The sequence below is a fragment of the Canis lupus genome, chromosome 26 (genome assembly GCF_011100685.1).
Source record: "Canis lupus familiaris isolate Mischka breed German Shepherd chromosome 26, alternate assembly UU_Cfam_GSD_1.0, whole genome shotgun sequence".
Classification (NCBI taxonomy): Eukaryota; Metazoa; Chordata; class Mammalia; order Carnivora; family Canidae; genus Canis; species Canis lupus.
In genome coordinates, this window is record NC_049247.1 from 22,978,858 (window position 1) to 23,002,536 (window position 23,679).

The following is a 23,679-nucleotide window of genomic DNA, read 5'->3' on the forward strand; positions in this document are numbered from 1 at the left end:
GACTCTGGAAGTTCAAGGGACTGTGGGTGATGAAGCCAGGCTCAGGCCGCTCCAGTTCCGACCTCCCCTCCCCCAAAAGCCTTATGAGGCTCTCACAGGGCAGGCCTTCTTGGCCCCAAGTATCTGCCTTACAGTTGCAGTTCCCCCTCTGGTCCTCATAACCCATCCTGCAGGTCCCTTCAGGGGCCAGAGAGAGCCAGACCCCCACCCCAGGCATTTACCCACCACTTTCACCATTCATCTGATCACTTGAGGAGCCAGGCAAGCCCCCTCCCCACTTAGAAGGGGAGACCAAGGTCTCAAGAGAGACTCACATCCAGGCAGGCTCCTGCCTCGAAGCCGGCCGGTGGCTGCCCCTACACCCCACCCTCGGCTCTCCGGCCCAGCCCTTGGAGGCCGGACTCGCACCGTCTTGCTCTTCTTGATCTCCCATCAGGCTCCTAGCTTACAGAGCTTCCTGCAGCAGCAGGCTCAGCTGGAGCTCCTGGCCAGACGAGTCACCCTGCTGGAAGCCATCATCTGGCCAGGTAATGGCAGGGTGGGCAGATAGGGGCGGCCCCTTCCAGGAAGAGCCTAGGGACACAGAAGTCACCTCCCACTAGTGGACCCAGGCCAGCAGACACTCCTTCTCTAATTCTTCCAGCCGACCAGCAGACGGTGTCTGACACTTGGCTGGCAGCCACAGGCTCCCAGATAAGACAGACATAGTCCTGTTCTTGTGGAGTGTAGGGTGCAGGGATGCCGGGGTTGCCCTGGAACTGTTAAACCGAGGGTGAGGAATACCATGGTGGAGTGAGTGCTATGACAACACAGAAGTGCCTCTGACCCAGGCTGGGCATCTCAGGGAGGGCTTCCTGGAGGAGGTATCATCTATATGGACCTGGAGGGCAAGGATCAGAATGAATAAACAGGCAGAGGAACAGCATGAAGCTTGACTGTTCTATGAGGCTGCTAAGGAGTGACAGCTGAGGATAGAGAATCTGGCAGGGCCCAGTTTGAGAAGGCTCTTAAAGGGAAGTAGAAGTCATGGAAGGAGCTTAGACACCAAGTGGACTGCACCCTTCCTTGTGCCTGGCTTTTCATGGTGGGGCTAAGGAGGGCTCTCCCCATTAAACCAGAGCCTGTGGGTGGCCCTGGAGAGAGGCAGGGATTGACCACCCTCCAGGCTGAGCTCTGGTCCTCATCTACCGGCTAAGAGGCCCCGTGACCATCCTTCTCCCCACTCCAGCGGCCCCATCTCACAGCCCAATCCTAGTAAACTAGTCCACAAAGGCCTTGGACATCATGTCCAACTTTGCGTCTAGTTTACATTTGGGGAAACTGAGTCCCCAAGCAGGAAGGAGGGCCAGGATGACAGCCAAGCCTCTTTCATTCAGCAAAACTGTAGGTTATGCCCCTACTGAGTGCCAAGTCAGGGCAGATGCTCTGGGCCCATCAAGCAATAGGGTGCCCTCAGTGTCTACAGAGATGAGGGCCATGGGATACAGGAACACCAAAGGATGTGAGTGAGTGGCAATCACTTCCGGCTGTGGGGTGGAGAAGACTTCTTGCGAGAGGGGACACCTGCATTGGGTCACGGAAGAGCCCTACGAGTGTGAGAGCAAGAAGATAGAAAGACAGTCCTGCGTGGACAAAGGCCTGCAGGCTGGAAGGGGCATGTAGTCTGCTTCCGAAGCTCTCCCCACCTTGCCTCAGGGCTTCTCTAGCTTTTAGAAACATCAGCGACCATCTCCCAGACTTCCGCTCCCTTTAACAGTTTAGGGCCCAAGTACCAAATCCCAGGCTTTTTCAGGTGCCCCCAACCTCCTGTCAGTATTGGGAGAGAAGCCAGAAGGGACGCATTGTAGCCCTTGGTCTGTACCCCACCTCCACTTCGGTCACCTCTGTGTCCAGCAGCCCAGGGAGAGAGTGCCAGTCACCTAAGAAGGGCTACACTCACTCACTGTGGCCACAACCCCAGTTGAGTGACCCCAGGAGCCAGCTTGCATTGTGGCCCTAGAAGGGAGGTGAGAGGAGAGCAAAGAAGGAACTTTCCCCATCATCCATCATACACAGCAGGAGCCTACCTAAAGACCCAGATTGGGCTTATGCTTAGGTTATAAGCAATAATGAAGAGATAGTAACAGCTGTCACACATCCAGGCCACCGGGCTAGGAGATTCACACTCAGCCCCCCCCCCTTTTTTTTTTAAGATTTTATTGATTTATTCATTCATGAGAGACACACACAGAGAGAGGCAGAGACACAGGCAGAGGGAGAAGCAGGCTCCATGCGGGGAGCCCGTTGTGGGACTCGATCCCGGGACTCCAGGATCACACCCTGGGCCGAAGGCAGGCGCCAAACCACTGAGCAACCCAAGGATCCCCACACACCCAGCCCTTTTAACAGGCCTGCTAGGTGGATGCTCATTTCACAGATGAAGAAACAGAAGTGCAAAGAACTCACACGATCTCAGAGTCATAGCGAGAGCAGTGGGGAGGCCTAGGATCCACCATAGGTCTGTCCTCTAAAGCACTGGCTCTTCTTGCTCCATCAACAAAAGTTTACTGACACCTCTGCTCTACCAGGCACTGAGGAGGGCCCTGGGGAAACCAGGGGCCCAGAATTTGATTGTGTCTGAACAGCATCTCATGACCAACTCACAGTGCAGGAGACCTGGGTCAGAATCACACTTAGTGTCCATAATAATCCAGCATTTACTGTGAAAACCACTTTGCACTTCTGGTCACCTTAAATATTTAACCACAATGGTTCCCCTGTTCCAGATGAGACTTGAAGATTCTGTGACTTGCCCAAAACCACATAATTGGTACATGGGGGGGCCAGGAGTTGGCCCTAGGGGATGTGGGAGCCTGAGCTCCGTGCCCCTCTCCTCCTGAAGAGGCATGCAGTCTGCCTTGACTGTGACCACACACACCTGTCTGACCCAGGGGCCTCAAATTTCAGACCAGAGGTGTATGGGAGGCTGGGGCACACAAGGTCAGAGTGCTTGACAGCTGTGATTATGAGGGTGTAGCCCACTACCCTGGCAGTGCCCCAATGGGAAGCTGGTGCTCACCAGAGTCCAAGTGTCTCTCCCTTTGAACAGCCTTTTGGAGGCTCAGCCAAGTTCCCCATCCTAGGGCTCTGCTCTTTGAGTGTTCCTCTCAATAAATAGCCCATTCTGACCTACCTGAACTACTTACTAAAGTTAGAGAGGAACTGAAAGTTACTAAAAGTTGGGAGCAGAAGACTTCTTGGAGGAGTTAGGCCTCACTTGAGTGTTGAAGGATGAGTAGGAGTTTTCTAGGTGGCAAGAATGCCAATTATTCAGTTTCACTCTTGCAGGACAACCCGTTTCCAGGTTGGGGCATGTTTCACCATAGCCATATTAGAACTAATTTTAATTATTGGAGTTGGCCAGGACTTCAGAGTATATCTGGAACTATCCCTCCTTGTTTTAGAGATGAAGCAACTGATGCCCTGACAGAGATTAGACTTACCCAAAGCTGTACAGTAGGTGTAGAGCCTGACTTTCCTCAACTCCTCACCACAGGTGCCCTAACCCAAGGAGAGGAGAAAGTCAGTCTATTCCCTGACCTTAGCTTACCCAGCTGTGAAAGGGGGAGGATTCAGGGCACATCTCTACCCCCTGAAAAAGAACTATACTTTTATGGAGCATTCACTACCTGCCAAGCATTTCAGAAAGATCGCAGGTTCATTTATCCTCACTTGACAGAGAAAATCAAATCAAATAGAGGCCCTGAGTGCTCTCATGGGGTGGGGAGCTGATAACGCCAGGCAGGGAAGGGGAGGCACTAACCAGCTTGTAAACAGCCTTCTTTCTCACAGCTCTGCCTCCCAGATGCCAGGGCACAATGCACCTGGCAGCGTATCCAGCGCCCCAGCCCGGAGGGCTGAAGGGAGATAGGCACCTCACACAAACCTCACTAACCCTGACTTTCTCCTTCCCTCCGGCAGAACCAGAGGGGTCGGGGGCAGGCCCTGCCGGCACGGGCACTCCCAGCCTCCTGCGGGGCAAGAGGGGAGGACACGCGGCCAACTACCGGATCGTGGCCCCCAGGAGCCGCAACGAGAGAGGCTGAGGGCGGGGGCGGCCCTAGGGGCAGACCAGGCCAGGCTTCCCTTCCCAGCCTGGACTTGGCCAACTGCCTCCAGGGACCGCCCATCCGTATTTATTAATGTCCTCAGGGTCCCTTCTGCCGCCTAGGCCTTTGGGATGGGCAAGTCTTGGTCCTGACTCCCCCTGTAAGCCGAATAGGAAACTGAGAAAGCACAGTGGCCTGAGAGGGAGGGGCAGCCCAGGCAAGAGGTGAGGCCTTGCTCAGGGCCCTGGGCCTCCACCTCCCTCTGTGAACTAGGATGCTGCAGGCCTGCAGAGAAGGGGTGGTGGGTTCAAGTCTTATCAGCTGCCCAAGCCTCGGGGCCTGTAGGTGCTGAAGGGAGCCAGGAGCTGGGGCTCTGCTGGGCCCTTGGCACATGCAGGGCAGATGGGGAAGGGCTCACCTCCCCCTCCTCCTCAACCAAACCTTGGGGAGCCCAACACACTCCTCCTCTCCTTGATTACTGGTGCTGGGTCCCCACCCTGAGCTCAATAGGCAGGATGCAGGGATTCCTTGCATAGGTCCTGCCCCTGAAGCCCCCAGCCCCTCCCATGTCCCATGTGGGGGTGGGGGCATGGAGAGGGAGGAGCCCCCTGGAGGTAGACATCTCCAGCCAATAAAGGCCCCCAGTCTAATGTCCCCTTGGCGTGTCTCACTGTATGCATAGATGGGGTGTGGCTGGGCAGGGCCAGGAGCCCTGCGCATGCACGACGCAGAGCTGTGAGGTGGGCCCCCGTGGGGCTGAGGGGGCAGGGGAGCAGGGCAGAGGGGCAGGCTGCCCCCACCCCCTGGCCAGGTGCCCAGCAGTGGTGGCAGCTTCTGAGGCCTGGGGAGCAAGGGGCTGCCAGGCCTTGGTGCAGCCCCCAGACTGGGTGACCCGCAGCCTCCCAGTCTCAGCTTCCTCACCCATAAGGGGAGGGCGTGGCCTTCAGGCTGCCCGGTCTGCTTCCGGTCTGTTTCCCGTCTCTGCAACCTCTCCCCTCTGGCTCCAGCCTGGGGTAGGGCCCCCTGACGTGGATTAGTACGCAGGCTGCTCCAGGACACACAGTTCCCCGCACCACTGCCCAAAGTCCAGCTTCCCAAGCACCCCTCGGCCTCATCTCTCCCCACTGCCCATTGGCATCTCAGGCCCATGCTCCACCTTCTGCCCTCTGGCTCCTGGGACCAGGGCAAGGGCTGAGGGGGCACCAGGAGGGAGGAGCTGCCTCTTCAAAGCTGCAGAAGCTTCTCCCCATGGCACCCCCACATTGCTTCCTGAGCAGGGGGCCCAGCAGGACACAGGCACCAGCCATGAGCCTCCCAGGCCTGAAGAGATGGATGAACCGGCCCCTAGTCCAGCAGGGGCACTGGGGGATATTCCTAGGGGACAGGAAAAGTCTCCTGGAGGCAGGTCTTCGTGGAGGTGGAGACCTACGACTAGGGAGAAACTAGCTGGGAAAGGAGCCATGGAGAATGCTCCTTGGCAGGGGGTCCAGCCCAGCACAAGGTCCTCTGTCCCAAGGTGGAAGACATGGCTTCCTGCACAGTTCAAAGGCAGTAACGCGGTCTCTGCACGTCAAGGGGCTGTTCTATAACGCATCATTCCTTCACTGCTAATTCATTTATTCATCTCCCCTGTTCCCAACACAGAAGAGTCAGACACAACTGCTATCCCCAAAGAGGTCCAGGTTGAAAAATGAACTGGTTTTTATTCTAAGCAGTACCAGGGTGGGGTGCTGGAGGGGCATCTCCTGTACCCCACTATGATTCTCAGCAGACAGGCCAGGGCTCTGGTCACTTGAGGGCCTACATGTGCTAGGGGGGACCAGGACCCTCAGGGTGAGCAGGCCCGCCCCTCCCCTGAGTCACCAGGGCCTCAGGGCCCACCTCCCCGCCAACCAGCAGTGACACAGCACCCTCCACTCGGCCTGTGGCAGCCAGTGCCACCACTGCCTGCTCTGTCGGGAAGCCCATGCGCTCCAGCTGCTGCAGCCTGTGGGATGGGGAAAGGGGAACAGGGAGGGAACGTCAGGGCCACCTCCAGCCCCTGTACCAGGGGACCCACCCCTGCCCACCCGCCTTACCGCAGAGAGGAGACGGAGGACTTAGGCAGCCATAGTGGGCTCTCAGGACACTGGGCTGGCCCCTCAAGGAGTGAGGCCTGGATCCCCTCCTGCAGCATTTGCTCATCCAGGGCTGCCCACAGCGGGGTCCCGGGGGGGAAGCTGGGCCCGGCCCAGACTGCTCCCACCTCTGAGGAGCCCTCCCAGGTCTGCTGCACAGACCCCAGGCCTGGTGGGAGCTGGGCCGAGCCTTCACTGCGGGACCAGAGGCTAGGGGAAGCCATGTAAGGAAGTCCAGGGGTGGGAGGCCTGGAGGAGCAGAAGCAGAAGAGGGCCTGACTGCCAGCCACTGCCACAGCTTCCGCCAGCAGGACCAGTGTCTTCAGCATCGCGCTCACCTCGCTGCAGCAGGATGGATGACCGGCAGCTCGGCTAGGCTGCCTGGGGTAGGAAGGAGTCTGAATGGCCAGCACCGTGCCAGGGCTCTGCACAAGGCACCTTCCTGCAGCGCTTGCAGCCGCCTCTCAGAGAGCTCCAGCCACTGGAACGCCCCGGCTGCATCTGTCTGCCCAGGGCAGGGCGGCTGGTCAAGGAAAACCAAAACAAGCCAGGGGTGAGCCCACATGGCCCACTGGGCCCTGAGCCAAGTGTGTGACAGGCATTCCCTCATGTCTCCCCACCCTAGTCAGCTCTGGCTCTCGGGCAAGGTGGAAGCCCTTAGAAAGGGGACCTGCCAGTAAGAGGTAGAGCCAGTGTATCTCCCCACAAAAGCGGTCTCCTCCCATTTCAGCCACCCCCTGCCTGCTCTGTTCCCAGAGCCCTGTGAGACTGCTCAGGTCTGATACAAGGCCCGCCCTTGGGCCCACTGGCACCCTCCCCATTGCCCTCGGTCAGGGCAACATACTCCCCACTCCAGGATCCAACCAGGCCTGGGCAGCTAGTGTCTCCAGGCCTAAAAAATCATGGTCGGGGGACCAGCCTGTGCCTACTGTTCCCTCCAAAGGCACAGTTTCCCCCAGCTGGCATTAAACATCTCGAGAGCAAAAGCCTGTGTTTAATGCATCTGCACCACCAGCACCGAGTATTCCCCCTTTCAGCGCTGAGCCCCAGGCTCACTCTCACCCTGGCCTTGCACTTCCTATACCCTCTGTCCAGCCTGCTCTTTTTCACTTCTCTTCCCCTGAACCCCTCATCCTGCACATCTTAGCTCAGGTGCCACCTCCACGGGGGAGGGCCAGATTGGGCAGCTCCTTGGGCCACCTCAGCCCTCCTGGGCTCCCCTTTAAACTGTAGTTGGCATCTCTACCTGGCTGTTGGCCCTGAGCCCCCCTGCCCAGAGCCAGCTAGAAGAGAACTCAGAGATGCTCTGGGAATATGTTTGTGTAGCTCTTCCCAGCACTGTTGGGCCTGACCCCCTTGTGCCACTTCCCTCCCAGGCACCCTGGGGGCCCAGCCACAGAACCCACGTGTCCACACGGGCCCAAGCCCAGGCAAAGGATACAGGCCAGGCCAGCAAGAAGGCCACAGAATAGCTGCAGGAAGGGTGGCTCAGAGCTGAGCAGTGGTGTCAAGGCAAGCAGCAGCCATGGCAGCAGCCACGGTGGCAATATCCCCAGGGGCTGTCTAGGGTGGTAACCCTGCCCTGCCAGCATGGCCAGGTGGACAGGCATGTAGCCGCAGCCACCAGCTGCGCTGGACACCCCAAGGCCTGCCAGCAGCACACCCATGAGCCCAGCAGCCAGGGCGAGCAGGGCAGAGGCATGCAGGAACCGCAGCGTGCCCAGGTGGCACTCCTGCCACCAGCCCAATGTGGGCAGGAGCAGCAGACTCAGGAGCAGGCCAGGTAGGGCTGTGTGGCCTAGGGCATGGGTCAGCAGCCGGTGTGCTGGGAGAGAGAAGGAGCTTATGTGCCAGGTTAGTGGCCCTAACCCCCAAGGCTGTCCCAGGTTGGTAATCACCCCCTGGGGGACACCAGCTAACCGAGCCTCCTCTCCCCAGGAGCCAAAGTCTGCCCACTGCCAGCACTTTAATCACTCATGAAGGGGACCAAGGGGTTCTAAATGCTGTGGCTGCTCCCCTGCTATGTTAACCAGAAAGTGCTGGACCCACCACTCGGGCCTCTCAAGAACAACTCAACTTAACATCTTGGTGGGAAACAGGCACTCAGCTGGAGTCACTCCTTAAACTCCCAGGACCTCCTCCACATTCTCCTACTAAGTTGAAAGCCTTAGTTCTTATTTTAAGGGAAAGCCACCAAAAAAGGAAGCCACCTGAAAAAAATTCCTACTTACAGGCCCCCACCCCTCTGCTGGCCCCTCTGCCTGGATGCTCTGCCCTCCCTTCTTGGTTGCAGATGAGCTGGGCATGCTCTTGTCCAAGGCTAACCTTCCCCCAGGCACTGGGTCCTCTCCCTGCTTGACCAGTGCAGGATGCATGGCACTCCTGCGAACTGTTCTCAGGCCCTAGAGCATGTCTCCTGCCTCCTCTGAGGCCCGTGGGGCTGGCCCTCACCCTGCCAAGGGTCCAGCAGCAGCTCCGGGGCCAGGGCAAGGCTGGGGCCAGCCCCCACCAGCCACAGGCTGCTCAGCAGCAGCATCAGGACAGAGGAGGCAAGGGGTAGCGCTGGGGACGGTAAGCCAGGGGGGCCTCGGGCACGCATAGTGAGGCTGAAGGTGTCAAAAGTGGTCTTGAGGCTGTGTGCTAGGGGTGAAAGAAAACAATAACAACGGTTATGACTGCAATTTTTATCCAACTTCCTTTCAACTACCCTCCCGATGGCCCCATTTTACAGAAGTAGAGACTGAAGCTGGAAAGGCAGGCCCAGCAACTTGACCACAGAGGAGCTCAGATCCTAACCACGCATTTAACGATCTTGCCCTCCCCTCTGCCTGTGTGTGAGGATGGGGAGGGGCTGAGCCAAAAGGGCTCTGAAGAAGAGCCTAGAGTGGGAGGCACAAGGCCAGAGAAGTTGAACTGGGGTTCTGGATTTCCTAAAAAAGGGTACAGCCTCCCAGGGCAAACTCAGGGCCATCTCCAGCTTTACTCTGCCTCCCTTTTTCCTTGGGCTGCAGACCAGCCACCTTTGTGCCCAGCCACTGTGCCTAGCCTTAGAGCTCTAGGCAGGCTCAGCTTCCCTTGCTAGAGGGGTGAGGCCAGCCAATGGGCAGGCAGATTAGGAAGGGGGTGAGGCAGAAGGGCTGGAGAAGAGGCAGGAATCCCACACTCTGAGTGCATACAAAGTGACACTGGAGGGAGTCATCCCCTTCTTCCAGCTTTGAGCACAGCTCCTCTGGCCCTAAACCCCCCTTTTCGCAAGAAGGTTCCAGCATCCCCTCCACTTCTTCCTGCTGTGCATCCTTGGACAAGTTTTCCTTCCTCTGAGCCTCTCCTTCCTCATCTGTAAAATAAGAATTAAGAAAATCCTTTCCTTGTAGGATGAGAAAAAGGAATGGACTAAGGCAGGGCCCTGCCCACAGCTCCTGCTTAATAAACTGTAGCCTGCCATCCCAGCCAATTGTGGGAGACAGAGGTAGCCACCAGCTAGCCCAGCCAGGAGCGGGGGCCTCAACATGGAAGCAGCTGCTCCAGTCTAGCTGGTTCAGGCTCTGACCGACAAGGCACAGGACTTGCTGAAACCCCCTCAGCCCTGGCTAGGCCTGTGTCAAGATTCCTAGTGAGCTGATTTCATGAGGCAAGAAGCAAAATCCCAGAGAGACCAAACTGTTTCATTTGCTCCCTTGCCAAAGGCCACCTCAGCATCAAAATCCACCTGTAGGTTTCCTGTTTCCTGCCAGGAAAATGTAGAAAGCTCCTCTGCCTGCAACATTCCTCCCTCCATCTCTCCAATAGGCAAACTCCTACTCACCCCCTTGAAGCCCAGTTCAAATGTCCCCATCTCCTGCTTCATGGATCTTATCCTATCTAGTAAAGCACAGCTTGGCCTGTCTTTCTTCCTGGACCCGTGGTCTGGGCAGGGGGCAGGTGGGAGTGCCCTCCTCTTACTCATCCCCAAGTTCTCCATATGCGTTCACTGAAAGAGAGACTCTAGCTTGGCTCCAGGTCCCGCGGAAAGATTTGGGTGAGCCCTGCCCTTCCTTGGGCCTGGGCACCTGCCTGAGGAGACTAGATTGAGTCCAGGAAGGCGGACAGGTGCCAGCCTTGCCTCGAGCCAAGACACCAACTGCAAGTCTCCTCTTGCACCCTCACAGCCACCTGCCCACTCGCACTTTACAAAGCGAAGGACTTGCCCACGGACAAACAGAACTGGAACCCTCTGGGGCTCAGTCTCTTCATCGATAAAATGGGGCTGTGCACCATCTGGCCCTGCCTACCTTACTGGGAAGCTCGGAGGACAGAATGGGAAGGATGGGAAAGATTCTTCCGAGTGCTAGAGAGAGTGGGGGTCCTGGGGTGTGGGTCGGACTCAGCTTTGTGACTTTAGTAAAAGTACCCAAATTCCCTGGGCTTTCAGTTTCCCCTTCTGTAAAAATATGGGTATTGGATGGGGGATTAAGATTAAAGGGCCTTCCCAATCTTGACCGTTACGGGGGGGCGGGGGGGGCCTCGGGATCGGGTGCTGCGTTCCGGGCCTCATCCAGCCCACCCGCCTCGACCCCCTCCCCCTCCCCTCCCCCTCCGGCCCAGGCCACGTGTCCGGGGTACTCACTGCAGAGCGCGCCCCCGGCCCCCGGAAGGCCGGGCGGGGCCCCTGGCTGGGAGTCGGGACTCCAGCTTCCCGGCGAGGCCAGAGAGCCCCGAGCCCATTCTGCCTGAACTCGAGCGCGTGACCCCGGCCGAGCCGGCGCGCCACCCCCTCCCCCGCCGCCCGCCGATTAGTCAGCAGTTGTTCTAGGCCCGGGTCCCTTCCCCCAGCCCTCCCGCCGGCCTCCGTGTCCCTCCAAGGCAGACTCTTCAGAGACGGTCCCTAGAGCCAGCGGACGAAACCATTCCGAAGAGCTTAGCCTCGTGCGGAGAATCTTTCCGGCTTGATACCAAGACCCGCTCACCCGCCGCTCCGGACCCTTCGGTGCTATTTCGGCCCACACGTCAAGTCCAGCGCCCTTTAGAGAGCACTGGGACAGGAGTTGAGGGCGGGAAGGACGAGAAAACTGTGGTTCATCCCTCTTTCTCTCACCCCCGTGGCCTGGCCCGATGGTAGCGCCCGAGGTTGCGGGTTTCGCGCCTGCGCAGTGCGGCGCCTAGAGGGAAAGCGAGAGGGAGACGGACGTTGAGAGAACGAGAGGGAAGGAGAGAAAATGGCGTCCACGGGTGAGTGTGGGGGAACAGTGGTCGCGCCGGCGACGGCCGGGACACCCAAATCTGGGGCTGCTCGTCTCTAGGGGTGGCCGGGACGACTGAGTGGAGCTGCCGAGGGGGTGTGAGGTACCCGCCGCGGCCCGACGAGCTCGAGGGCCCGCGTTCTTCTCCCCTCCCCCCACCGGGAAGGCCGGTTCTGGAACCTTCCGGCGCCCCCGGCGCGCGAGGTGCATGCGGCGGCGGGGGCGCGCGGGGCCTGCCGCGGTCTCCATTGTGTGGCGGCCGTCGGGCCCCGCGCTCCGGGCCGCCCGCCACGTGGGCGGGGCCTGCGGCCTCCGGGGCCCCGCGTGGGGGCTGGGGGAGGGCTCGGCAAGGCCTCGAGCGCGGCACCCCTAACCCGGAGGCGGCGGCGGCGGGGGGTGGGGGGGTCGACGGCTGCTGGAGGAGCCGCAGCAACGCGCTTCTCTGACTCTCCCCCTCCCCCATTGCCAGGGATGCGGCCCGAGCCGGAGGGCGACTCTGCTTCGCAGAGAAGCCCAGGGAAAAAAAAGCCAATAAAAAAGGCATCGTGGGTTTGTGAGCCGAGGGGTGCCGACCTATGAGCGGGCGCCCCGTAATGGCCTGGTCGGCTGGGGCGGCCGGCGCGGCCGAGCTGCCCTCTCGGCGTCTTCCAGCCCCAAACCGAACTTCTGCCCTACTGGGCTTTGGGTGGAATGTGTTTCCCCCTTCAGAGCACCGCCCCCCGGGCCGCTTCGGTTCTACTCTTACTAAGGCCCCCTCCTTTACTCTCCAAAAAGCAATTAAGTGGCTTCCCAGGGCCATTTTTAAGCAAACGCTGAGGTAAATCCGTTGTATAATAAGACCAACCCAGATCGCGAGGCCAGAAATCCCCGCCGAAAGAAAATTCTGGCCTCGTAGACCTAGGAGAAACAAAAGGCCCGAGTCGGCGTTTGAATTCTGCTTAAGCCATCGCCTCGCAAGTTTATTCGCCCAGGTTAGGCCTGCAGGCTTGTTTATTTCGTGGACTGACGGACGAGGGAAAGGAGACCCATGCTGGACTTTGAAAGAAAGCTCGGGGTGGGAGCTCGAATGTGGCAATCTAGGGTGGTCAGGGATGCGTGAGTTGTTTAACCTTGTAACCTAAACGTCACCCTGCAGTTGGCGGCCTGTTTGTGCACCAACCTGCGGTTATTGGTAGGGTGGGGCATTTTTGCCTCTAGGGGGGTGTTCTTAGGCCTTCTGACACCAGGCCTGCGTGCGGTGGGAGAAGTCGAGGGAAGACCGGAAAAGCTCTGGGTCCTTGTGCGATGCAGTTTGAAACGGGTCCAGAATCCAGCAACTTACAATTTAAGCCTTCCCGAGCTGTGTGATCAGTAAACGGCAGGTCAATGCTGGCTGTTAGTGCCAGGGTTCAGAGTGCCGCTGGAAGAGGACTCTGAAATACCACAGTCCAAGACACATCCTGGTGGGAAGTGGTTTCCGCAGAGCTCTTTCCACCTTCCTCTTCCTTGCAGTGTTTGAATTTTGTAAGGGAGAGTGCTACTCTCCGTTCCCTGTTGAACGGTGGGGAGTCTAAATGTGTATGGTGAAATTTTTGCGTGGCTGGACATGCCAGTTCCTTGGTTTACTTTGCCCAAGCCGTTTATTGGAAATCTCCACGTACTGTATTAGAATTACAGTTGTGTTTTATGTAGACCCACAGTAGTCGGCCAGCTGGAGGATCTTTGGGAAATCACATACTTTGGTTTCCTTTCCTTCAAAATGAAAGCATGAGGCTAGACCTTTCAAGAGCTTTTAAGCCCTTAACTTCTTGACCTTGTAGCAAAGCATTTGGTTCCCACAAATTGCCCCATAGTACTCTAATTCCCTACATAGCCTGAAGCTCTAAATCTCTACTTTTTGGATGGTGAGAACTATAAAGTATCTCAAAGCCACACTTTGGGTAATGTTAGATGTTTCTCGTGTACAGTAAGTATAGAAGAGTAGAGTATATGTTTAGTTTAACAAAGAAATACAATGCAAACTCCCAAGTAACCGCCAAGAAAGAGAACCTTGCCAACACTTTAGCGGCCCCCTGGATTATGGCTCCCTTTTCTCAACCTGTCCCATATTTTTAGTAAAATATTCAGCTGCACGTTTTGGGGGTTAAAAACAAAGCATGACTGGCTGCTTAAAAAAAAAAAATTTGACCATTGTGTAACTAACATTTTTGAGTCCCTACAATGTTTGTGAGTTGTAGGTAGGTAACATGAGTTCTCAAACAAATTTGCTACCTCCCTTAGTCCACCAGTGTGGGACTAGATGGGCTGGTTTCACACTGATCTGAGATCATTCCTTGTTCCATATCAGCTTTGCCAGTTTTCTGTTTTACATAACTGTTCTTGTGTAAAAGTCCTTTTGCAAAGTTGAACTTCCATGTCAGCAATTTAGAATCATTTCTAACATGAGACACCTCAGCGAAATGTAGGTTGAAATATTTTATTTTTGATGCTTCATTTGTTTTGTTAATGCCACATGGAAGAAGTGATTTGCATTTACTTTTATGCACTACATAGAAAGCATGACTTGTAGTGCTATGGAAAATGCCTTAAGGTTTAACCTTAAAATGCCTTAAGATTGTTTTGAATAAATTAATGTGTTTATTATACATGGGCAGTTGATTTGATAATATTGATGAATCAGGATTCTGATTTAAGGGTGTACAGAAGAAGGAAAGTAGTTAAGGTAGAGAGTAGAAAGGTGAGCTTGCTTAAAAAATGGATTCAGAAAAAAAAAATCTGGCCAGGTGGACTGTGAGGCAGACTTTGGATAAAGTGGGGGTAGAAACCCCTCCGTGGAGACCTAGAAGTCCACTGTTGCTTTCAAATGAGGGGCTACTTTCTGATTGAAAAAGAAAGGACCCTTTTGTTTAGTGCTAATGGCAGTACTGCCTTCTAACATGGGATAAGATACAGATTTCTTGTGGAGAGCAAAGCATTGGGCAGATTTTTTTGAAATGACTTTTTAAAAAATATATGTTTAGTTCAGTGGTGCTGTGAAAACTTAACCATTTTATTTCCTCTTTGTTTTCACTACTTGTAGACACCTCAGTGAACTAGAGTTTTCAGTCCTTTTATGTATGTTTTACATTTCATATGAAAAGGGAAATTACAGGAAAGATTATATAGAAAGAGAAGAGACTGGAAGAAAAGTTGTAGGGTTTTGTTTTTGAGTTGAAGTTATTTTGAGTTTCTAAAAGATGATACCTAAAAGCAAATTACTCCCAAAAAGACTACATGCTTTCTTCTCTGCCAGTTATCAAGATTTCTTAACTCTGCTGTGATTTATATCGTGTCTAGCTTTGATTTATTGTAAAGATGTAGTCCTTTTTTTTTTTTTTCCTTTTTTTTTTTTTTTTTATGATAGTCACAGAGAGAGAGAGGCAGAGACATAGGCAGAGGGAGAAGCAGGCTCCATGCACTGGGAGCCTGACGTGGGATTCGATCCCGGGTCTCCAGGATCGCGCCCTGGGCCAAAGGCAGGCGCCAAACTGCTGCGCCACCCAGGGATCCCTAAAGATGTAGTCCTGATACAGTCAGGAAGGTCTTAAAAAATACTGGATTGGGATGACTGTCCTTTTTTGTCATTCCATGTCACCGCCCTGCTAAGGAATTGGGATGGTTTTCAAAATGCTAAAATGCGGGAGTGATAGAAAAACTAGTTTGGGGGGAGATGTAGATGCTAATGTAATCAGTGTGATGTTAGACATTATAATATTGTGACATGCTTCGTTTTTATATGAAAGTAAAACTTTTGATCCTGTTGGTTCATCTTGTTTTTTCTCTTAGTCCTAGGATGATGATCATGTATTTGAAATGACAGCCTGCAGTTGGGGTGGGAGGGAGTTGTGGTCATGGGAACCTTCGAAGTATCTGCCAAATCAGCTGATCTTGACCTCATTAGCTGGCACTGTATTTCAAACTTTCTGAGTTTAACTGGCTTAGACTCATTTTTTGGTTTGGTGTTAAGAGAGAAGAGATACCCATGTGGACCTGTGTTGGCCTGTACTTCCTCTCGAAGCAGTTTAAAGAATTTATCTTCCTGCACCTGAATTCCTCCCCCTCCCTCCCCCCATTTTCTTTCTCCTTGTCTCTGCTGACTTCACATTATTTTTTCTCCTTGTTTTCTCTAGATTACAGTACCTACAGCCAAGCTGCAGCCCAGCAGGGGTAAGTTAGTCTTTTATAACAGTACTTTGGATGTGATTGATTATGTTTTTAGAGTACCAAGCCTCCTGGAGTTGTAGAGGATTTCATAATGGAGTCTGAATGTTCTATATTCAGTTTTTGCATTTAATTTCTCTTACAGCTACAGTGCATACACCGCCCAACCAACTCAAGGATATGCACAGACCACCCAGGTAATTTTTAAGATAATTATATGCAGTTACATCCCTAAACAAAATATTTGTCAGCCATCAAAACAAATAGCTAATACAGCTCTTTTTTAAAAAAATCAAGTAATAGAAAAGTATGATGTGCTGATAATCTTAAAAATACCCAGGCGTTTTAAACTTTGACAATGGGGTTACCATTATAAATGACACCATCCCCAAACTGGGAGTTGCTAATTTTCCATACCTTTCTAGTATCATTTCTCAAGTTAAGTGCCTTGCTCAGAATTTGGTCTTTCTGCATATTGTATTATGTTTAATAATTATTAAATTATTTAGTTTTGCAGTGGTTCTGCAAAAGGATGTGTTATTAGGACATTTTGCAGATAAAAAATTGCAGTGCATAGATAGATCATTTGCCCAGTCACATAGTTAAATGACAGGGTCAGCTCTGTATGGCTGTCTAGCCACTGAGCTGCTGAGCTCTTTCCAGTACGTGAGTTTGTGTTTAAAAGCTTAGGCCAACAGATTCTAGAAATTAGTGTCTTAGTGTTCAGAATTTCTCAAGACTACTTCAAATTCTGAAATGGTCCGTGACATAAAATGGATACTAATAACAGCCATGGAGACATTCTAGGACAGACAGAAGTGTGATGTCTCTGGCAGATTTTCCCTAACCGGTCATTCAGATCTAGAATGTGATCATGCTACTAGATATTAGTATCTGGGAGAATGCCCCATACTTTTCCAGGTTTTAAGTATTACTGATGTCCAAGTTTGAAAGACAGTTCTTGAGGTGTTAACCTTAAGGAGACTTGCAGTGTTCTAGTTCATTTTCTTTGAAGTGGTGTAATAGTTTTTAAATCTTGATGTCAGGCTGAAAATCTGGTTTTCAGAACTAACAGATTTAATCCTATTTTCATGTTCTTTCCCTTGGTTCATTTTGTCTTCCTAACATTGTTTCCAGTTGCTAAAAGTGTGCTACACTAAGTGCTGGCAATTATACACCTGGTCCTTTATTGCCTATCCCTTGAGTGTGTCTTGTTAATCTGTATTATTTAACTGAGATTTTGCCTCATTATCTCAGGAACTTTTTTGTAGTTTATAAAAATATGAGTGGATTAGATGAAGGAAAGCAAGCATTCATGATACTGTGATCACTTGTCTGGTTTTTACAGTCTTTACTAGAAAGCAGTATTTTTGGCTTTGGTTCTCCCAATTTAGAAACTTAGAAATAAGTTGATCAATTTTTTTTGTTAAAATACGAGGTTATATATATATAAGTATATATACTTCTTGTATGTATCCATTTTCTTTGAGCAGGCATATGGGCAGCAGAGTTATGGAACCTATGGACAGCCCACTGATGTCAGCTATACCCAGGCTCAGACCACTGCGACCTATGGGCAGACCGCCTATGCAACTTCTTATGGACAGCCTCCCGCTGGTAAGGCCTGCCCTGGAGAGAGTTTTGGGTCATAGCTACTGGGGTGTTTGCTAAGAATCTTGTTATTTATGCTCTCAGGTGTACATTCTGCTCCATACCTTGGCATCTGAGGATCCTTTATTCTTAGGAGAAGCTATTTTTTATTTTTCCCCCCTTCCCCCCTTATAGTCTAGTCCTAAAGGATTTCTAATAGAATGTGGGGTGGGATAATTTCCTTTTAACTATTTCATACAGTGTATTGAATAATCTTATAACAAAATGGAGAATATATACGAGATTGTGCTAAATGGTAATACTGGGTAAGAATGAGCCTTCTTAAAGTGAGCTACTTAAAATCAAATTGATTTTCACATCTGTTTGCTTCATCTGATAGTGTACCCTCTACTTTTTGTTTTGTGCTTTCCACAGTAGAAGGGACCAGTACAGGTTTGACTATCCTGCTCATTCTTGCATGGGAAATGCTTTCCATCTTGTCTAACCCTGTAATGTTACCCTTTAGGTGTTTTCATCTGTTTAACCCTCAAACTTTCTAACATCACACACAACAAGGTGCTAATGGGAAACTGCTTCAGGTGCCATTCACAGATCCATGTCCTTTTCTTTGTGATTTTTGGGAAAGGTTTTGCTTTATTTTACATTATTTGTGTCAAGCTTTAATAGAAGGTTGTTCACCTTCCCAAAGGTATTTCAGATAACTATTCCCCAGCTGATTTCCCCCTATTCCCTGAAGGATAGATTGCATGAGTAGATTTATTTAGAAGAACAGATTGCCACCCTGCATGTAATGTTTGTCTCTTGGTTGGTTTCTAGTCCAGACACATTTTATTTTCTGTTTTAAATGTTAATGAATTCTTTTAATTCATAATATGTTCTTAAATAACAGCGTTCCAGGGGAGCTAAGAAATAAGCAACTCTGAGAATTAGAATAAGTTGTACCTTAATAATAGGATTGAGTGGAGTATGTGAAAAATTTATAAGAATTTTTGCTTAGCGCTGTTATGTAACATTTTAAAATCCCTTCCTTCTCCCCACTCACCCACTCTTATGTTTATAAGAGAATATTAAATATAAAAGTCTTGAAAGTGTAAAAACTATTCAAACTATTTTCAGTTCCCTAAAACATATGTAGTCTTAGAGTTTTTAGTAGGAGGAAATCTGTAAATTTATTTCCCTGAATGACAGTGTCCTGGACTTGATGGGAAGTATTTCCTAATCTGTGTAACTAATATCTCAAATAAGATGGGAAATGGTTATACTTGCTGCTGGTGTTAGCTTTAATTGTAGGAACAGCTGGAACTAGAGCTATGCAGTTTGAATTTTTAGCACAGAATTTTGAAATTATGAGATGAACTTTACATATTCAAGCTATTTCCAATTTTTTATTGATAATGGTTGACATACAATATTAGTTTTAGGAATACAAACTAATAAATCCATATCTGTATATGTTGTGAAATGATCACCAAAGAAAGTCTCGCTAACATACCATTGGCACACAGTTAATGGATTCTTTTTTTTTTTTTTTTTTTTAATTTTTATTTATTTATGATAGTCACAGAGAGAGAGAGAGAGAGGCAGAGACACAGGCAGAGGGAGAAGCAGGCTCCATGCACCGGGAGCCTGATGTGGGATTCGATCCCGGGTCTCCAGGATCGCGCCCTGGGCCAAAGGCAGGCGCCAAACCGCTGCGCCACCCAGGGATCCCCAGTTAACGGATTCTTTATCTCGCGATGAGACCATTTAAGATCTCTTTACCAACTTTTAAAATATACAATACAGTTTATTAACTATAGTCACTATGCTATAGGTTACATCCCTGGGATTTATTTATTTTTTAACAAGTTTGTAGCTTTTGACCACTTTCCCTCATTTTTAAAAACTATCCTTTGGAAATAAGTAGTACAACTTAGATTAAGCCTTTGGAGTCTCTAGACCATTTTATAGGGACACGATAAAGTCTTTTGTAGAAAATGCAGGGGACTTCTAGGTTCTCTAGCATCCTATGTTCTCATTGTCGTCAGTTGAACAAGCCCCACTTTGAGCACAAAAACGTAGGACATTCTGATACGGAAACCAGTGGCTTTGATGAGCAAGAGATTGTACTTAATAAGGACTGTTTGTGTGGATTTTATAGTTTATAGAGAACCACTCATACCTCCCTTAATGCTCCCATCAACCTTTGGAATGTAGAGACCAGAATTAAACCTGATGGGCAGGGATCCCTGGGTGGCGCAGCGGTTTAGCGCCTGCCTTTGGCCCAGGGCGCGATCCTGGAGACCCGGGATCGAATCCCACGTCGGGCTCCCGGTGCATGGAGCCTGCTTCTCCCTCTGCCTGTGTCTCTGCCTCTCTCTCTCTCTCTTTGTGACTATCATAAATAATAAATAAAAAAAAATTAAAAAAAAAATAAAAAATAAAAAAAATAAACCTGATGGGCAAACTGAGGCTGAACCAATCTAAGTTAGGACCCTCGCAGGTAGTAAGTGGGGTCAAGCACACTTTTTTCCTTACTGAGTGTTTATACTAAAGGTCATTGGATAATTATTGAAAGGGATTGTATAAGACCCTTTTCTCTCAATAGAATTTTTAAAAATTAAGCTTTAAGAGAAAGTGGCCGTATAAATCTCATTTCATTAATACAAACTTGAGTTTTTACTGTTCAAATTGAACAAAAATTTTGGTTGATTTGTGTAATGTTTGCTACTTTTTCCTTAAAGTTATCAGCACAGAGTAGATGTATTGTCTTCTGGCGTTGGTCTTTTTTACTGTCATTAAATCATTTTGCTCTGTTAATTTTTGCTCATTTGCTTGGCTGTTTGTGTGGGTACTAGAGATTAATTAAAAGATTATTAACCCAGTGTCTATTACCGTAATTTTTAACACTACGAGGCTCTAACAGTTACTGCGTAGTTTTATAATATAGTTATTGCCCTAATCAGGCGTTGTTGTTGTGTTTAATTGCCTTTGTGAATCTTATAGTTGGCCTTGTCATCACGTAGGGGGAAAAATCTGTGTAGGAGTAATAGGGTAGGTGGAATTAGATTCCAGTTAAATGAGTGCTTTATATGGTTGATATTTGGACTCTGCAAGGAACTTTTAAATTAAATAAACAAATAAATGACATGACAACCAAAAAAACTTCCATTGCTTGGGGCTCTGTTTTGTGTATAATTTCAGAATTATCATTACACTCTGTGCTACAGGAGGTGACACTTTAGATTGTACAAAGAGAAGTTGGAATTTGTTGTTGGCTAGTAAGTTTTGTGTATAGTGAGGACACTTTATTCTAACTGATGTTTTAAGGCCATAAACTTTAATTAAAATGAGTGCTCTTAATTCAAGATTTGTTTTAAGTACTGAAACTACTTTTTTACTTTAGTGAGATTTAGACTTTTTTGATGGATGTAAATGTTGAGAACTAGACCCACTTTTTATTGCATGGCTGGCTTGTGCTCACTGACCATGAGAAGGAGTCTGAAAGAAGAGCACAGTACCAGGAAAGGTCATAACACATCTCACAGGACGTGGACTGTTAGGACTGTTAGGAGCTGCAGGTTTGAGAGGGGCCTTTTGTCACACTCCAAGCCCAAGTTCCAGACTGAAAGGGTGTGCATCCTACCTGGTCTGGTAGGGGCAAGAACTAGGGAGAGACAGCCTACCTGGGTTTGCCTCACACCTATGAATGCATCCGGCCTTTTTTTTTTTTTTTTTTTTTCATCAGGTCTTTGTGATAACTAGATAGGGCAGTAGCGTGGGGCTGGCTGTAGGGTCTACTTTCAATACTGCCGAACAGGAAGACGACGTTTTTGCTTGTGGTGGGTCATTAAGAAAGGAATGGTGGAGGTGGGTAATTGATGACAAGCCTAGAAGAATCTTAGATGGTTTTGTCATATGAAAAACATTTACCTTTTAAAGGTTTATTTGGGGAGTATTAGGTTTAATTAAAATCATTTACCGGAAAGAAGAATAGAAGAATAACCTTTGTTGGTTATACTTAAGCAAATATAATTTGCAGTATCTTATTACTCATTTGCCTTTTCAAAATTTAGTGCTCCAAACAAGCATTTTTTTTAGTTGTTACCTGAAACAAAAGTAGTAGTTCTTGGACATCTCCCACTGAAAATTAAACACATCTTCCCTGGAACTTCAGTTTCCTTTAATTAAACACGAACTGCCCGTGTTGGAATGCTTGGGACTGAAAGCAAAGGAATTCCAGATTACAAGTTTTAATGCTAAAACTGTTACTACCTGGATCATTATTTTTAGCTATTTTAGCAGTGTGTCATTGCCTCTTCCCTTTCTGGGACATTTTATTCTGCTTGAGAGTTTTTTGGGATACTCAACTAGTTAAGAAAATCGTTAAGAAGGCCTGCTAGCAAAACCAATACAGAATCAGCAAAAGCAGACGTTTTTCCTATTGGATCCAGAGGGGAGGTGCAGCAGGAGAAATCTTGTTTTTTACAACGCTTTCTGTGCAGACTCTGGTTTCTCCCTTTCTGTTAGGTGTGATGTTAGCGCAAAAGAGAGTGCTAACTCTTTTCAGAATGAAAACTGGGTACTTCCAGACAACTTAGGCTTTTTAAATATTGGTTTGTTGCTACTCATACTGGAGGGGAAGTTTTTAAAGGGGCTCAATATTGTGATGGTTTAAAGTAGGTGGTTTACAAATTGTTCTTTTAACAAGTGTCTAGGCAGCTCTCTGAGGAGCCAGAAATCTGATGTAGTTCTCCTTTGTTCTAGGTTATACTACTCCAACTGCCCCCCAGGCATACAGTCAGCCTGTCCAGGGGTACGGCACTGGTGCTTATGATACCACCACTGCTACGGTCACTACCACCCAGGCCTCCTATGCAGCTCAGTCTGCATATGGCACTCAGCCTGCTTACCCAGCCTATGGGCAGCAGCCAGCAGCCACCGCACCTGCAAGGTAAGGCCACACTCCCCTAGTTCTGAGAGCACATCAGCTTGTTTCAGGAAAGAGAACAATTACACTGTATCCAGGACTTCATTCCTTTTCTTTAGTGGTTACTCTTAACATACTTACTTTTAGATGGTTGAGTATGTTCTTAAAGTCATCACAGGAATGCTCTAGAGAACACACCACAGATATATCATTCTCCATTTAGTAGAAAAATGGTGCTGTCCAGGGGCCAAGATGAGGAATGTCACTGACCAGTTTCTAGGTACCTTAGTCTAGTTTCAGAAGAGTGATCTTTTGGGATAGGAAGAGACTATTATATTTACTTTACCAAACCCAGAGAAAAACGGAGTGTGTGTTTCCCTTCACAACAGAACTACTGATAGAATTGCACTTTTGATTTTATTGACCTTGTAAATTGATAACAACTTTCTCTTTGGGAAAAACTTGGCAGTTTACAGTACAGGGGAGGTGGGAAGCATACACTGCTATCTGAGTTAAAGGAATTGACATTTTTTCTGTATTCTGTAGTGGCTTGGTCATTTAAATATCACAGGCAAGTATATATCTTAACTGGGTACCCTGCTTTGAGGTGAATATTTGGACAAACAGATTTCATACTCCATGACTAATTAGCAGGTAAACAGTGCTGATTATTACTTAACAGAAGATTTCAGGTCTTTGCTTTAGGCAATGCACATAGGTGGCTTCTGCATACAGTCTTGAAGGAACATTGAATTCTGATTTGAAAGAAGACTTTTTAGGGAATAAACAAGAAATCAACTTGTAACCTAGACTTTTTGCCTACTGTGTAGAGGTAAGAAATTAGCTCTGGCAAACACTCATGAAATTACTTCTAAAAGTGCACAGTGAGTAATCAGAGCTACTTGGTAGTTTACATATGCTGGACAACCTGTGCAGTAGGTAGATTAAACTAATGGATTCCTGTAAAGCTCCGTTTCAGTTGACCTAGGCATTTCAGAATGTTTTCAACTATTTGAAAGCCCATTTGATGATCATTGCCACGGTATATCCAAGCCATAGCAGGAGTGTGGGGGTTATTTATTGATTTTTATAAAATAATGCTTTTGGTTTTTTTTTTTTTTTTTTTTCCCCTTGATTTTCAATCCTTACACTTTAAAACTGCCTCATGATCAGTGTCAGCAACTCCTTTTTCCACTAGAAAGAGGGGGCTTCTGACCCATTTCAGCTCTGGAGAAACCAGTACACTTCCACATCCATCTGGTTTGCCTGCCGATTCTTGGGGGTTTGCTTAAAATAGCTCAAGCTCACTGTGCTACACTCTTGTTGCAAACTGTTAGGGCTGAGAGGTAATAGAAAAACCCTTGGGGTTTTGTTTTGTTTTTTCCTTTGGGATTGGTTTTCATTACTTAATATTTCCCAGTTCAAGGGTTGTTGGGAGCTGGGGCTGGAAGTTGGGGGATCCCTCCTCTATTCTGGTATTTCCATTATGGAGACTTATTTATGTCAGTCCAACTTAGGAAATGTATTTTCAAGTCTGCTCTTAATAAATGAGAAGT

The 23,679-nt window shown here is 49.4% G+C and overlaps 3 protein-coding genes across 22 annotated transcripts in view; 2 read left to right on the plus strand and 1 right to left on the minus strand.

Annotated features, from left to right (window-relative positions):
• The window catches only part of EMID1 (EMI domain containing 1), a 51,320-nt gene extending 46,578 nt beyond the window's left edge, over positions 1-4,742 (plus strand). For 4 of the 11 annotated variants that reach the window (XM_038575553.1, XM_038575555.1, XM_038575558.1 and 1 more), the window contains one exon: positions 3,961-4,742. In XM_038575553.1, coding sequence (XP_038431481.1) covers positions 3,961-4,182 — 222 coding nt within the window. In that variant the 3' untranslated portion in view covers positions 4,183-4,742. Of the gene's footprint in view, positions 1-436; positions 528-3,960 lie in introns of those variants that run through there. The other 7 variants (XR_005379358.1, XR_005379360.1, XM_038575554.1 and 4 more) reach the window with 5 other exon arrangements.
• Positions 4,743-5,751: 1,009 nt separating this feature from the next.
• RHBDD3 (rhomboid domain containing 3) lies at positions 5,752-11,541 on the minus strand. Of its 10 annotated transcripts, XM_038575561.1 has the most exons (8): positions 10,477-10,681; positions 10,011-10,175; positions 9,382-9,542; positions 8,657-8,845; positions 7,647-8,030; positions 6,544-6,706; positions 6,167-6,454; positions 5,752-6,075 (listed from the first exon to the last, which is right to left on the minus strand). In XM_038575561.1, exons 4-8 carry the CDS (start codon positions 8,802-8,804, stop codon positions 5,898-5,900), a joined length of 1,161 nt encoding a protein of 386 aa, XP_038431489.1. In that variant the 5' UTR covers positions 8,805-8,845; positions 9,382-9,542; positions 10,011-10,175; positions 10,477-10,681; the 3' UTR covers positions 5,752-5,897. The 10 variants fall into 10 exon arrangements, with proteins under 10 accessions (XP_038431489.1, XP_038431491.1, XP_038431487.1 ...); XM_038575563.1 differs by lacking the exons at positions 10,011-10,175; positions 10,477-10,681 and adding an exon at positions 11,152-11,278; XM_038575559.1 differs by lacking the exons at positions 10,011-10,175; positions 10,477-10,681 and adding an exon at positions 10,812-11,029.
• Positions 11,341-23,679, plus strand: part of EWSR1 (EWS RNA binding protein 1) — a 29,643-nt gene continuing 17,304 nt past the window's right edge. The window contains exons 1-6 of the mRNA NM_001290126.1: positions 11,341-11,413; positions 15,573-15,609; positions 15,749-15,800; positions 17,097-17,220; positions 17,629-17,646; positions 21,961-22,147. Of these exons, the coding sequence (NP_001277055.1) occupies positions 11,401-11,413; positions 15,573-15,609; positions 15,749-15,800; positions 17,097-17,220; positions 17,629-17,646; positions 21,961-22,147 (431 nt within the window). The 5' untranslated portion in view covers positions 11,341-11,400. The remainder of the gene's footprint in view (positions 11,414-15,572; positions 15,610-15,748; positions 15,801-17,096; positions 17,221-17,628; positions 17,647-21,960; positions 22,148-23,679) is intronic.